This window comes from Teleopsis dalmanni, chromosome 2 (genome assembly GCF_002237135.1).
Source record: "Teleopsis dalmanni isolate 2A chromosome 2, ASM223713v2, whole genome shotgun sequence".
Taxonomy (NCBI): domain Eukaryota; kingdom Metazoa; phylum Arthropoda; class Insecta; order Diptera; family Diopsidae; genus Teleopsis; species Teleopsis dalmanni.
The window spans coordinates 202,342,828-202,359,023 of NC_051847.1; the positions used below are offsets into that span (position 1 = coordinate 202,342,828).

At 29.2% G+C, this 16,196-nt stretch overlaps 1 protein-coding gene across 4 annotated transcripts; it reads right to left on the reverse strand.

Moving 5' to 3' along the window:
- Positions 1 to 7,125: 7,125 nt before the first annotated feature.
- Positions 7,126 to 14,836, reverse strand: LOC119684142. 4 transcript variants are annotated; one of them, XM_038098106.1, is made up of 6 exons: positions 14,703 to 14,836; positions 8,113 to 8,611; positions 7,943 to 8,053; positions 7,765 to 7,887; positions 7,598 to 7,708; positions 7,126 to 7,538 (listed from the first exon to the last, which is right to left on the reverse strand). In XM_038098106.1, exons 2-6 carry the CDS (start codon positions 8,591 to 8,593, stop codon positions 7,225 to 7,227), a joined length of 1,140 nt encoding a protein of 379 aa, XP_037954034.1. In that variant the 5' UTR covers positions 8,594 to 8,611; positions 14,703 to 14,836; the 3' UTR covers positions 7,126 to 7,224. The 4 variants fall into 4 exon arrangements, with proteins under 4 accessions (XP_037954034.1, XP_037954033.1, XP_037954035.1 ...); XM_038098105.1 differs by lacking the exon at positions 14,703 to 14,836 and adding an exon at positions 13,995 to 14,132; XM_038098107.1 differs by lacking the exon at positions 14,703 to 14,836 and adding an exon at positions 9,502 to 9,593.
- Between the last annotated feature and the right edge of the window lie 1,360 nt (positions 14,837 to 16,196).

Below are 16,196 nucleotides of genomic sequence, written 5' to 3' on the forward strand. Positions count from 1 at the left end.
CTGACATATTTTATTTAAGTTTTTTTATGGTTGGATTGTTTCAGCTCGTAAAACTTTTCTGAGTTCTTTGTAGATGAAATTTATCAAAACTAATTTATTTTTTCATATGTGTATATATATATTATTTTTTTATACTGAAATGCTCAACATGTAGTACAATGCAATTAAGCATATATTATTATTTAGAAGAGAATATGTGCTTCTGAAGCGATACACATATGCCAACACTTAACCCAATCTTCCATACACTTTTCGTAGGCCCGTGCAGGTATGGCTTTAAGTTCCTTCAGCGAATTCTCTTTTACAGATTCAATCGACTCAAAACGCTTACCACGAAGGGGCAATTTGAGTTTCGGGAACAGGAAAAAGTCGCACGGATCCAGATCTGGCGAATATGGTGCCTGAGCGATGACAGTGGTGGAGTGTTTGGTCAAAATCTCGCGTAAAACAAGAATTTTCCATAGTAAAAATCGTTTTATGCACTTGAGGTAGTCTCACATTAACAGCTGCTGTAAACAAACTAATTGACAAGTGGCACTCAAATTTGTACCATATGTCAAGAAAGGGTGTACCAATATAACAAAAAAAAATTTTGAAAAACGTCTATTACTTAAGGTGTAGTTAACAAACAACAAACTCAAATTGCCACTTCGTGGTAAGGTACTTTTTGAGCAGAAGGTATATATAAGTATTTCATGTACACCAACATTTGCTATTGCCATAAAAATAATTATATATCTACATCCTATATCTTTACTTAAGATACATTTACAAAACATATTTTATTTATAGTAAGCAATGTCTATAAAATAATCTGTTCAAGTGATCATGGAAAATAAGATATTTTGAGCAAAGAATATTAACCATTTGAATGGACAATTTCAAATTAATTTCAATAGTGTGACCTTGACAGTATAACTTCATTTTAACAAAGGGAAAAATTTTAGATTTGAACTATAACTTAAAAAGAAAGCCAAAGATGTTTCTACAAGGATTTGTATCATATAGTGAGCAAAAGATGTTAATTTTACAAACCTATTGCAATACCTTGGATGACAGTTGGATGTGATCTTATAAGATTGAATGGTAACTACTATAGGCAGCATAGATCTGAAGCATGCAGTTTGCATCTGTAGCAAGTTGCGCAAAGTAAAAATCTCTACAGGCGTTCAATATAAAAAGATATAGAATAGAGGTTTTTGGTAAAAAATTTTTTAAATACAGATAAGCTGATAGCGGTATTAAATGATTACCATAAAAATAACTGAAAGAAGTGTACTCAAAATGTATTAAATGTATTAATACATAAAAATTTTTAATCTGTGAAAACAATTTTTATTAAGATATTTAACTATTGACTAATGATCATTGAGGTCCTAGTCGTATCGCTTTAAGTAATTATAAATATAGTGTTATTTATGTCTCTTTACTGAGGTATTTCATTTAACCAAATCTTGTCGAAAACTAACTTAAAAACTAAGCTTACAAATAAAAGCTTATATATTGTAGAAATAGAACTTTTTAAATTACAATATATGATAATGCACGTAAGATAGTGTATATCAACAAAGAATTTCCTTATAAAGTACGAAAGTTACAAAATACTTGGATATGTGTTCGAAAGAAAATAAAGTTAGAAATTAAGTCATCTCTAATCGCTAAATCGTATTTGCTTTTTCTTGACTTTTGTCAACACAAATAATATTAATATAATAATCTTGATAATCTCTAATTTAATTTAGTTTTTTATACTTTTGTACGAGTTTTTGTTTAAATAATTTTTTTAACTAATTTTTTAAGACAGCGCTTCCAACTTTAAATGAAAACACGCCACTTTTCCACCTTCACGATTACTTCATATATTTAAGTCCATCTTTTATTCACTTTGTGGTACAATAAAGTATTCTAAAGCATTCAACAAACTGGATGCCCTTCATCTCCGTGATCACGTTTCGTAAAGTTTGAAATACTTATATAACTCGAAGTAGAAATGACATTAATGCTTAACCTGTTGTTTTTCCATTTCTAACAAATTTCTCTTTTTGCTTTTTTATGAATCTAATAAAAAAAAGTGGAAGAGGCAATAAATGCTATTCCGCAAGACAGCTTTTCCTTTCCCTTTTTTAAAATTTGATTTCAATTCAAGGATGTAATTGTGGTAGAAAGATGTGCAATGCCTAGTCCAAGTTAACCGGAACATATAAAATGCATTAGAAAAAGAATCAGTTGATGAAAAGTAGAAAATTGCTTCTTTTTTTTAAATATTTCTTTCTCTTTTCACGTTTTTTTTTCTTGTTGAATAAAAATAAAAAGCGATTTTTACAATGCTTGATAATATAAATGAATTTGTATTATTCCAGAATATAACGAGAACTTCTACTTGGATATATTAATAATGTCACTGTTACATTGCAAATTTCGCAAGTCATACCAAGGCTGCACTTCAACAAAACACACAAAACTAATTTAGAATAAAAAGATAAAATTCCCAAAGTTGTCACACTGGTCAGATATAAAACAAGCTCACTTCGAATGGAACTCACTGGTGTTTCCACCCACAAATGAATAATGACCGCATATTATTTGGTAGGAAAAAAAGGAATGATTTTTCTACTACTATTTTGCTCTTTTATTTGTATTTTGACTTGACTTCTACGAGTATTTGCTTTTCTAATTTATTTTTATTTCTACTCCAACAATATTGTTTTTATTACAAAAAAATTTAAACCATTGCACGCACAGACAGACATACAACTCTCATAGGAAATGCCAAATAACGACGAAACACAATTTTTACGATACATAATTGACCTTTGCCATTGTTTTGCCATTTCCGTTCTTTCCATAGAGTTGCCAACACTGTTAAAATATGTTGTTGTTATTTTTGTTATTCCCATTTTATATTCTTCAGTTATTGTTTTTATTAATGCATTAGCATCAAAAAAGAATCTTCAACAGGAGTTACATTTGTACCACAATTTGACTTGTATCTGACAAGGAAAGTGCACTTCAAAATCTTAATTGATTTCTTTAAAAATCATCTTTTTTTCTTGAAATTTCTGTATAACCACAACCAATCAATCAAACCGAATCTCTAAATTATAGAAACTTGATGTATATGTATCTTCGATAGTAGATAAAATACTCGTTTATTTTTAAATTGAAATAAATTATGCTAATAGAAGCTTAATTTAATTTTCAGCTTAACTTAATATTGTTTAACTTAATATTGCTTAACTTAATATTTTTAGGGTTCACTATTATAAATAATATAATATTAATTAATAAAGGCTTGATATTAAAGCACTATATAACTTTTGATCATTCTGTTCTTTTATTTCCATGCGGTTTCGGTTCAAAAGTCTGCCGACGAGTTTCATAAGGTGGCTTTCTTAGAATGAGTTTATATAATCTCATTAGTAAATACTAATGTGGTTATGCTACATCAATGGAAACAGATTAGTTATTGCGTTTCTTAACCAAAGTTTTGCGAGTATATGACATAATCTGGCAACAAATGGTTGTGATTTATAATATCTTATAATATATTTTATTACATTATAAACTGTTATATATGTTAGACATATACTTACCGATTTGTAATAATATCTAAACTTAATACCACAAAATGAAGACAAGCTATAATAATTTATATTAATATCAGAACTTAGAAAATGTGTTGTATTTCAATAAATAGTAACTTTTTTGTTGCTAAATAATATATTCTATGATAAACCGCATATTTCCAGAATACATGAAATATTACTAAATGAAAAATACCCAAAAGAAAGAAAAAACGCCATAAATAAGTATAACAGATATTGCAACACCAGAAAAATAATGATTAATATGCAAGTCTCTTCCTACTCATCTGGTTTCCGAATTTAAATATCAACTGACCCAATAAAAGTAGTATAATTTTTATTATACCCTATAATGTATAACTTTATAATCTATATATAAAGTACCCTAGAATATTATACTCTAATTATTGGAGCATAATAGATATTGCACATTCAGAAAAATTATAATTAATGAGAAGATCTCTTTATGCTTTTAATCAATGAAAATCTTCGAAGCTCAGCTTTATCTGTTGAAACCACTACTTAATTCAAAAATATCTAACGAATACATATGTATAATTACACAGAGTATTGGTATAAGCATCTAGTAGAACTTTTTCTTCAATTTTATATAGCTATTGGCAGATTTTTTCACACTGCAATGTACAGTTATAAGCGCTTTCCTTAAATCGCTAAGCCTTCATCACATTTTTTTTAATATCATATATATAATATCTAAGAGCAGAGTGTATTTTTTCATTTGTAGAACATAATAAGCTCTTACACGCCAATAAACCTTCTTTCTCACATTTTATTTAAGACAAGTATATATTTATTAAGAAATACAAGTATATTGAGTCCTCGTTTGTTTGTTGACAGCCATTATTACCATTGTGAACAATCAATATACGACAAATCACGTACTAATTCTAGATGTTCTTAGTTTAGTTTTTTGGGTGTCCATTGCATTGGACACTTTAAAAAAGAAAAATTTTATTTAGAGTAGCTAAAGCAATGATCTTGAGGCTATAGCTAACAGTGATATTCTGCAGAGCAATGATCGGATATTATCATAAACAATTTGCTCTATATCCAGAAAATAGATATTATTCACAAACTATTTAATTTAAGATGTTTCAAAATTGGCAAATAAATAAAAAATTAAGTACAATACATTTGCAAATAAAAATTTACTATTAAAAAGATTGTTTCACTCGTAGTAAAGCACTTTCCAAGAGCAGCAACTAAAGTACTACAATAAAGTGTTCTAAAGTGTTTTTAGTTGGCTTTTAAAACTCCTTTTAATTTCTTTACTTGTAAGAAGTGAACTTTTTATTATTGTACAAGTTTTTCAATGAATATTTACCATGCAAGAAAAAAGTAACAAAATTGTGTTTTTTTTAGTTAAACAAAAATACACGTCGAATTGTGAAAAAAACCATTGACAATAATAAAAATAAACACATAACTCGAGAAGGAAAGACACTTGCATAATAATGACGCTTGCATAAGTTTTGGTGCTGCTCGAACCAACACGCAGACAGCATAGTTATGAGTACCAGAACGTAATCCGGTGGTAGAGCTGTCATTGCGATGCACTGTTATGCGCTTTTTTGCATAAAAACATATACGAGTGCGTGGCGCTAGCGTTCAAGTATTTTGTGCTGACAACTTAGGCAATATGTCTCTGAACTTTTACGAATTCCTGCACATATCCCTGAAAGAGGTATTGTGTATTCTTTCTTCTTATTGCACATTCGTTTGAGCAATAAAAGCAAAAAAATTTCACATGTATTTTATATTTTAAGGATTCTACTCGCAAAACTTTTACTGCATTATTTCAACGAAGAAAAATTACTTCCGACATATTCGCAAGGTTCTGAAAAATCCAACAAAAAATTTTTATATGAGTTTAAAATAATTTAAGAGAACAATTTAATATAACATAAAGAATTTAAAAGTATGAAAAAATACATTAATTGAGGGTATACGACCATGAAGAAAGTGAGTAAAAATGGAGTAAATTTAACTAGTAAATTAATACTTACTAGTTAAATTGTAAATAAGGAAAAGCATTTAATTTAAATGTTTTTATAATACTCAAGACTTCTATAAATACTGTTATAGTCTAAAAATAGAAACAAAATATTAATCTGATATTAATTCTATACGAAAATAACTATTACTATATAAACTAGATACATACCATAACCCCAGTTCGAAATTATATTGTAATTGTTGTAATTAGAAAATAAAGCATGTAGTTCATCAGTATATACGATGTATAAGTAGCTGACTTAATCATGTTATCAGGATGAATGTCAATACTCTTGCGAAAAAAGGTGTTGAAAGTGAAAGTCAGAGAAAACCGACGTAGGGGAACATTACACGTCCGATAGAGTGTTTATGTTAAAGGCCTACCAATCAATATTTTTTATTGAGACTACTTTTTCTGCTATTACTCGTACTTAAAAAACAACTCGTTAATAAAATTTTGAACCATATGAATATAAATATATTTTATATACAGTTCTCCACCTTTTATGAGTTCTTCAAACTATCGTAAATAGAATTCTGTCAAATTAGAAAAACTCGTGTTATAGAGTAAAAAACATATTCCGAAAATTTAGTATTTTCATTTAATTCAATTACTTCTCTTGCCATCAATATATGGTAGATACATATGTACCAAGAACAAAGTTACATTTTAGAGCTTTAAAGTCGATGCTTAATATATCTTTTGTGCTACTGTCCATCATCACAACCTGATCTGCACTTTCTACTTGTCATCAAAATGTCCCTAAAATATTATACTTTTTTATCATAATTGTCAATGCATGCTTCTATCGGTATCAGTAAATATAACATTGTATTATTTAAATGGCTCTTCATAAATCGATATATTTTCTTTATTAAATCTAGTATCTGTAGAAGTAATAAATTCGCTTACAATCTTAATACTAATACTTTATGCTTACCTTGTATCAGTTAATATATCAAAATCCCTCCCTAAGAATCGCTGAAAAAACAAAACCTTATCTAAGCAAATGCCTTGTAAGGGAAGATTTGTTCATATACGAGTATATGTACTGCTTACAGCATATACAATGAAGCTTTAAGTTAATGTGGTAAGTTAATGGGATATAATAATTAATTTTTTTACTACAACAAGCAATATTAATATTGCATTATAAGCAATATTAATTGCATAAGTAAATAATTACAATATGTATCTCTTTAAAACTTAATTATAAGAAATGTTAGAAATATATCTAGTTTCTCCGTATTATATTAGTTTCTGTATTTATCTATATTGTCCAGACTGGAGAAGTTTCTGAAAACTGTTTATTGTATTACAAACAAGTTCGATATAAATAAATAAAAGTAAGAGATGTTTATTCTCATATAGTCGTATTTCCATAATAATTTGTACGGGAAGTGACGTCTGTATACCACCTTAATAATATAATAAAGTTAAAGCATTTTGTGTACATGCATGTTTTTATTCGAAATAAATAATAATGTACAAATATAATTTTTATTTCATATATGTATAAAATTTTGATTTTAAGTTTTAATTAATTTTTTAGTCCAAAACTGAAAAACAGAAAATTTTGGCATTTTGTACAATTAGGACATTAGTACATTTTGGATAAACAACCTAAAATCTCCTTTTTCGAAGCTTCGGTTTAATAGCCCTAAATATAACCTTTCTCTTCGACCGTTGTACCTTATTTATAACTTTACATTGATCTTTTAATTTCTTGCAATCCTTAGCATTGGGAAAGTTTTCTGTAATGCAATCCAAAGAACCTTCCCCAAATCTGTACTTATATCCTCCTGCCCTAGCGGCATTTCTAATGAAGGAATCAACCCCACGCTTCGAAATTTTACTACGTAGATTTTTAAAATTGCTTTTGCCCAATATCTTTCCGCAGCGGTAGCAACGATCATTTTTGCCGTATATCCCTTTACCTATAGGTAACCAATATACTACCTCAGTGATTAAAGAAATTACACAAATTTGAACTCACCTCCTTTATTTTGGCGTTTTAATGCAACCTGTGGGTTTCCATTTGTAATATTTGACTTCACACTTGTACAAGGATCACAATTTTTCAACGTAACATCATTTTTACCTTGGTCTATATATTACAAATTTAAAGTACATTTATTACAATTACAATTATGTAAAACTTACTGTTTTCAGCATATTCTTTGCAAATATCGACATGCGTATCCTTCTTCTCTAGTTTCTTACCAGAGCATTTCGCACTTGTGCAAGGATCACAATCTTCTACCGTAACGACATTCTTGTCTTGGACTATAGTAATAATAAATGCAGCTTAAAACTTATTCACATATTATATAATACTTACTATATGCAGCGTATTCTTTGCAAACACCAACATGCGTACCTTCCTTCTCTAGTTTTTTGTCTAAGCATTTGGAACCAAAACCCAAATAGATTTTTGAAGCTGTCTTGAGATCTGCTTATGAAAAAAAATTGTTAAACATTTTTTTAAAGCAAACCATATTGAAAACACACAAATCTTTTTTCTAACTTTCTTTAAACATATTGGACATCTGCTGGAATTACGTCGTAATGTTCGCTTTAACTTGGCTTCAATAAGTTGACGTGGATTGATGTTATCACATGCACCGGTAAGATTTGGACATATATTTGTTTCATTCAATAATTCAGATTGAAGGCTACTAGATGCTACCGCATCACACTGAGAAGGTTTTTCTTGGACTTCATAACATTGCAGATCAGCATTCAAGTTTTTCTTGCCTATATTATTATGCGAATTAATTTCGAGCAGTTTTTGATACTCTGGCACGTTCTTTCCCAAATCAATCATGCTTTGATTATTTAAACCTTCACATTCAACCATAGCCTCTTTATTTGATTTGCCTTGTAAATAATCCTCATACGTCATATTTTCCTTAGTTAAAAAATTTATCAAATATTTTTCATCTGTTTTGTTTAACTTGCCAAACATGTCTTTGATTATTTTATCCGCCATAATTTAAAAAATAGTTCACTAATCAAAATAATTATAAAATTATAGATTAGATTTATTGATATAGATTTGCTGTATAACTGTAAAAAAGGTACATGGTACATGCCTTCCCGACTTATGGATGTCGGTACCTATATTTTGCACGAAAAACATAGTTAAAACCGATAAAATTTTTACATATTTAGAATGTTGGACAAACATTCATTGGTGATTTCCGCCAATTACTAATAAACGAATATTTGCAATTCGAAACATTAAAAAAAGTTCCATAGAAGAAAATGTAGTGTATAGGAGGAAGAGGAAGCTATCAAACAAATCTCTATTCCTTCACAGAACAACTCGAAGACTTTTCCTTGAAAAGACAAATTTTGTAAAATAATGTAGCAAACCTATTTAGATTCTGTAATATACAAATATCAGATAAGTGTCGAAATTGGTTTCCTCAAGTGAAATTATTTGCGACTATAATGAACTTCATGCCGTAGCACAAAATAGGATTCATTGAATAAAGATTGATTGATTCTACTACTACTTTTAAAAGCAATAGTTTGGAATATTTTATAGTATGTTATAAGTATATATAACATACTAACATTATGTATATATAACACACATTTTTTTTACACGATATAGCAATTAATATAGACTAAAATCGCACATTCATATAATAAATAACTCAATATTAATTACAGTATGCAAACTTGTTAAGTTTCAGCTATACATAAGGCAATATATCAGTTAAGGTACTCAAGTGATACATTCCAGTAATATGTACACAAAAACTTATTTAGTGAACATTAATCAACATAAATTGTTAATGTTAATGGAAAATATATATAATTGGACTATTACAAAATTATGTTCTTATGCTCATTAAATTCTTTATAAAAAAATTGCTATGTATACCAAACCTTTTTAGATTCCAAAATATACAAATATAAGTCCGGTCCAAATTTTAGTCAATTAAAATTATTTACCATTTATTTGACTTTGCAGAATAATCTAACACACTTTTTTCTAAGTAAAAATTAGAAACAAATATTATACGAATTTCCAAAGGCCTGGAAGTTGGCCTCAGTCGTAGTGTTTCCTAAACCGGACAAGAATCCTTCATTTCCGCAGAACTGGCGTCCTATCAGTCTGCTCCCAACTATGGGGAAATTGGCAGAACGAGTAATCCTGACTAGGCTTAAAACAGCGGTAAATGCCCTAAATATACTTCCTGATGAACAATTCGGGTTTAGGGATAATCTCTCCACGGAACTACAACTAGCCAGAACTGCGCAGCTGATACAAACCGCTCTAAGTAAACGGGAGTCAACCGGGATGATTATATTTGACATAGCCAAAGCTTTTGACAAGGTCTGGCATGATGGTCTAATAGTCAAATTAGCCCGTTTTGGGATCCCTAGTGGTTTGACTAAAATCATTGGTAGCTTCCTGCAAGAAAGGTCCTTCCGTACTAAAATTAATAGCACTCTTTCGTCCGCCCGATCAATTGTAGCAGGTGTACCTCAAGGGTCGCCTTTGTCTCCCACATTGTTTAATGTATACACGGCAGACATCCCCACCTTAAGTCCCACATCAATGGCGCTTTACGCAGACGACACATGCTTGATCTACTCGGATCGGGATGCCATAAATGTGAGCAACACGTTACAGGGAAATATAGACCTTATGGTGGAATACTTCCAAAAATGGAAGATTAAAATTAATAAAGACAAAACCAAGGCTATATTTATAACTCGAAAAAGAAGACAGCATCCTCCAAGAGTGAGCGTTTGCGACACGGAGATACGGTGGGAGGATAACATAAAATATTTGGGGGTCACTTTTGACAAACGGTTCAATTGGCTTAAACATTTGAAATACAAACGGAATAGCTGCTCTAAGATTCTACATTTATTAAAGCCGCTATTTAATAATTATCACTTCAACTTTTAAAAAACAAAAAGTTTACTTTATACGCAAGTAATTAGACCTGCACTTCTGTACGGAATGTGTTACATATAGCAAAGCCTCAAATACCACCTTAAGCAATTAAATACAAGATAGCTCAAAAACCTGGCCTTTAAGAAAACTGTTTAAGATTCCATGGTACATTAGATTCAACGGACAATAACATAAGAGATCTTTAGGATTGACTCAGTGAAAAAATATATCAGAGACAGAGCTTTAAAATTATTCACTAAAGTTGATACGCTACTTACCCCTGCCATAACAATCCTCAAGTCCACTTCTGGACTCTCAGGAAGATATGCTGATTTAAGGTCCGTCATCAATTAAAAGACAAATAAATGATATGATTTTTTAGCCTAGTTAAAGCCTAGTGTGGGGTAGTGATAAACCCCCCAGCCATTATAGAGTAAAAGTGCGTAATAGCACTAACTCAAGAAGAAGAAGAAGAAGAAGAAGAAAATGTATATATTTTGAACACATCAAAAATATTTGTATGTCAAAGCTTACTTTACACAAAATCGTAATTTTTTATTTACTAAATCTCTACTGTCACAACTAATTATCAAAACCCGTAATTTTAAGTGCTAAATTAATATGAAGAGCATGAAAAGACTGTCCCATTTTGGAAATTTATCTTGAAAGGGCAGCAACTATCCAGTTATTCTGTTTGAAGACTGTCATATTCTTATAAAGACGGTGCTTTAATTGTACCGTTGATCAGTTTGTACTGATCAACTTAATACTACTGTGTAAACAGATTCACAATACAGATAGTAATTAAATCTGAATTAGTCTTCAATGAACTAGTTGTAAAGAAATATATGATTCATTGGTTCAATTTAAATTAATTTATATTACTTTCCTGTCAATATTTTAAAATCAATTTTTTGCCTAACAAAACACTCATTTGTCGACAAAATTAGTGAAAATACGTTTTGAGGTATTATTTACCAACTTCTTCCCTCTCGTCCACTTCATGATTTAATATACTAAATGCTTTCATAATCACACTTCTTCTTATACAATTATTTCAAATATTTTTATGAATATAGTATATATAAAAATATTTTAAACTTTTAAAATAATCACGTCATATTTTTTCTTTTGAGAAAACATAACAAAAACATTTTCTTAAACTTTCCTGATTCTATGTTCATGCAAAGTCAAGTTTTCTTAGGTTGAAACTTGAAATTTACAATTAGTTTCCGTTGTAGTAATTTTGACATGAGTACAATCTACCTTCAAACATTTTCCCATACTTTCTGCCACTATTTGCCAAATTTAATCACAGTTTACAGTTGGTGCACCGCACCATGTCTTGCAATGCATACACGTTCAAGTCATTAAGTTACACGGGCAAAAGTACACTCAGGCGAAAATGTCAGGTGTGCTTTGCAGTGTTAATTTCTAAGGGCCTGGATTACTGCCGCTAAATTAAAATCTAAATCGTTTCCTTAGTACTGTGGCTAAATAAGTGATGCACGAAAATAATTTAGCCCTCAAGCTTAAATTGTTGTAGTGCAAATACTTTGTAAATATATATAAACTATAAAAATTCTAAAACCTTGAAACGTAACATTAAATATATAAAATCAAAATTTATAATTGTAAGTACTTTAATACTAATCAAAATACATATTATTTTACAATATTCTCAAGATTATTTCAAGTTTTGAAATGGAGTGTTCAGGAAAACTTTCAACACACTTGAGGTGCCACATAACGCAATGTGCTTGATAAGCTAAAACAGCTCCTTCATATGCAACCAACTGAAGCACATATGAGAACATATGAGCACATATGAGCACTCCACAATATCCACACAACAGGAAAATCTTAAGAAAAGGAAGAAGAACAAAACCCAAGGAAGGGAAGTAAAACAGATAAACATATATATCTATACTCGTATATATGTTAGCTGGAAATTGTTAACTAAGATATATTAGTTTGTGTATGTTGACTTTACTGTATGGATGCTGAGACTAAATATGCATGAAACACAAATCATAAGGAACCACAAGTGAAAACTTTGCGACAAATTAATTCAAAGCTGTGGCAGGCAAAAGATCAAATGCAATTCCTGTTGCACTGCACCGCACCGCATTTCAACTTAGACCAACCGTACAACAACAATTCAGTATCAAGAGAAGATGTACTTGCACATGCATTTTATCAACTGTAAACGACAAGGTTTTCATAAATGTTTTCCTTTATGGAAATCTCTTAGAAGGCACAGCATTGAATTTTGACTTTTGCAAAGATGACAGTTAAGTCTTTGTGCTGACGTGTCGTGTGGAAGGGGAAGCAAAAGTAGTAGGAATGTTCTTACTTAAATATAGGAAAGAGAACTGAAGGAAAAAATTAGAATTTCCAGAATTAAGTACAGGATTTTATTTTTGAATGTGTATATGTCAGTTGCATTTTATTTGTAGATGCAAATAAGACTATTATAATAACAAATAAATAATAATAAATAAAAGTTTTTATACATAAAAACTAACCAACAAAAGTGTGTTCTTTAATAGATCGTTTTTATAAAATATTTTAACGAGCAAATACAATACTTTTTATCGTTTTTAGTTACAGCTTGAGTAATAAAAAGGTCGGGAAGAAAAACATATCTCACACTTTCGAAATTTTTATTTTTTAATCAGTTTGTTGACACGTCTCGATCCAGCTTAAACCATCCCTGTGATTTAAGATCGAATCTATAATACGACTTTATTAAAAATTTTCTGAAGTTCGAAATCACTTAAAACACTTAAAACCAATAGAATAATACACACTTTAGTGTGAATTTGAAATTTTTTTTAACACTTTAGTGATCAAATCTAAAAAATATCTATAAAATGTTTTCTCTTGTTGGTAGCATTGTTTGGGAGTTATTAAAATTGCAAGAACTGTTTGAAAAAGTTTTAAATTAATATCATCGACTTATTTACCATATCATTGTTTAACCATCTATCAACAAAACATTCGTACAAAACGTCATTATATGTAGCAAGTGATAGGTGTCTGTACGCGATGTATAAATAAATCAAAAATCTTCAAATTTACGCTTTGTAATGAAGTCCGAACTTTTTCATTTTTATTGGTTGAAGGGTTTCTTCTGATAATGTATATAGCTTTGGCACTTTTCTTGAAGGAAGTGAAGTATAACACTTTATTGTTTGTAAATCTATTACCACCGACCCATTTTATTTTGTTTGATAAAAAATAACAAAAAGAAGCTATATTAGCTGTATAAGTTATATAGGTAAACAATTTTAACTTTTATTCTATGTAATGCCTATTCGTTTATCTGATGTATAAAATAATAACCAACACTTCTTTTATTTACCTTTATAAACCAGTGTTTGAGTTCAACTAATTTGTATTTAATATGTAACTTTGCTCTTATTTTTAATATGTACTTCTTCTTAAATAAAATGCTGTATATACAAACCTCTTTAGATTCCAAAATATTTAAATACTAGATAAGTGTCCAAAGTTGATTTCCTCAATTGCAATTAATCACGATTTATTTGACTTTCAATAATAATCTGACATACACACTTTTCTAAGTGAATATAAGAAACAAATATTGTACGAATAAAAAAAATAAATCTTTAAATACATCAAATATATTTGTCTATCAAAGCCTACTTTATGAAAAATTATAATTTTTATCTACTAAGTTTTTACTATCACACCTATTCTAATTAATAAAAAACGTACTTATAGGTGAAAGATTATTCTGAAGAGCATAAAAAAGTAATCCTACTTCTAAATTTATTTTAAAAAGGCACCAACTAGCAACTAATGTTTAAAGAATACCATAGTTTTATGGCGAAAGAGCTCTGATTCTAATTCAATTAATCAAGTTGTAGTGATAAACTTAACCGCACGGTTTAAACAGTTTTGCAATACAGATTATACCTAAATACGATTCAACCAGCAATTAACTTCCTGCCGTGGAGCAAGAGTAGATTCATTAATCAAGGTCGATTAATTTATTTTATCTACTATATCAAAAGTAATGATTTGAAACTTTTTTAAGTATATCAATAATGTAAAATCTTTTTAAATATTTAGCAACGGTTCACTATCGTAGAGCTGAGTATAAAATTAAATTAAAATTATATAATTATTAACTTATAATTAATTGAAATACCTTTTTAAATTCAGCAATGTACGATTAATATTTTGACACCAAAAAATTATACTTATTGATATCAGTTTCCAATACTCAAAGACAATATACTATCACTTGAGAAAATCTTATACAAAAATTGTACTTCTGAAAACAAATGATTTCAATATATCAAATATAATTATTTCAAAAAATTTATCTCAAAGCATACTTTATACAATAATTTTTTGATGAAATATTTATTTTGTTTCTTTACAGTCGAGAGATATTAATTATACAATGATAAGAGTAGTAAAACAGTATTAAATATTTTTTAATATATTAATGTAATCTGGCAAAATTTTAAAGTCAGTCTGACTTATTGTTCTGAGTAGTGACATTCTTTTGACATCAGTTAATACCCACAAATTGTGGTGAAATTTTAATCCTTTTTAATAAAAAATATCTCTTAAACATAAAGAAATTTTAACCATCATTGTGGAGACATTCTGTGGGCACATTAGCACCAATAATGCGGAACGATCAGGACACCCAAGTAAGGTATAAATTGTTAGTATGGTGAATAAAATTCTTGACATCATAGTGGAAGATCGCTTAATTTAGGTGTGTAAGATGTTTGATCTCAAATGAATGTGTTAGTAACATTTTGCAAGAGCTTTTTGCAAAACTTACCAGCAAGGTAGATTACTCACTGTTAAAAAAGAACGTACCCTTGTAATCACATTCAGGGAGTGATTAAAATGTTTCAGCATATTCCATAAAAAATATTGGTTCTCGCCCGTGCGACTAGTGGAGTAACATTAGCATGACTTTCTCAGCATTACGTTCCTAGATTAGGTTCTATACATAAGAAAGAACAAATCATGCAACAAATAAGAATAGTTTTGAAATTTATAATAGAATAGTTTTGAAATTTAACAATTAAAAATAAAAAATATAATTAATTAATTAATTCAATTATTCTACAGCTGGTTTATGATTTAGTTCTAATATATAAATACAGCAAGTAAAATTGTTAATAAAAACTTTCATAGCAAAAGTAACAAAACTCCAGCAAAAATGTGCGAACATAAAAAGTCAAGTACGGCTTTGGATCAGTTGGTTAAGGTGCGCTGATTCTGAGCTTCATATTTGGCAGGACCCGAGTTCGATTCCTGGTACTTGCAGTCTCAAAAATAATTATTTACGAATAATTAAATACAAGAATTATTTCCAAGACCACTGATGAGGGGTATTTGGCAATACTCGAAACAGCTGTATGGTCAACCAAAAATTCAATTAATTTAAATAATTTAAAAAATAAATTTTTGTTGTTTTTTCACTTCTGTTCGAAAACCTCTTTAAAAAATTTCTGAATCAATTTCAATGACTTCAATATATGAAGTCAAAGAGTGAATGAATATATTGATTTTTATATATGTCCATTATAAATAATTAAGTAAGAATAGCCTATTATTCAATAGTAATTATACATGTTCAACAGAAAACGAATGATTTGTGTATACAAGGAAAATC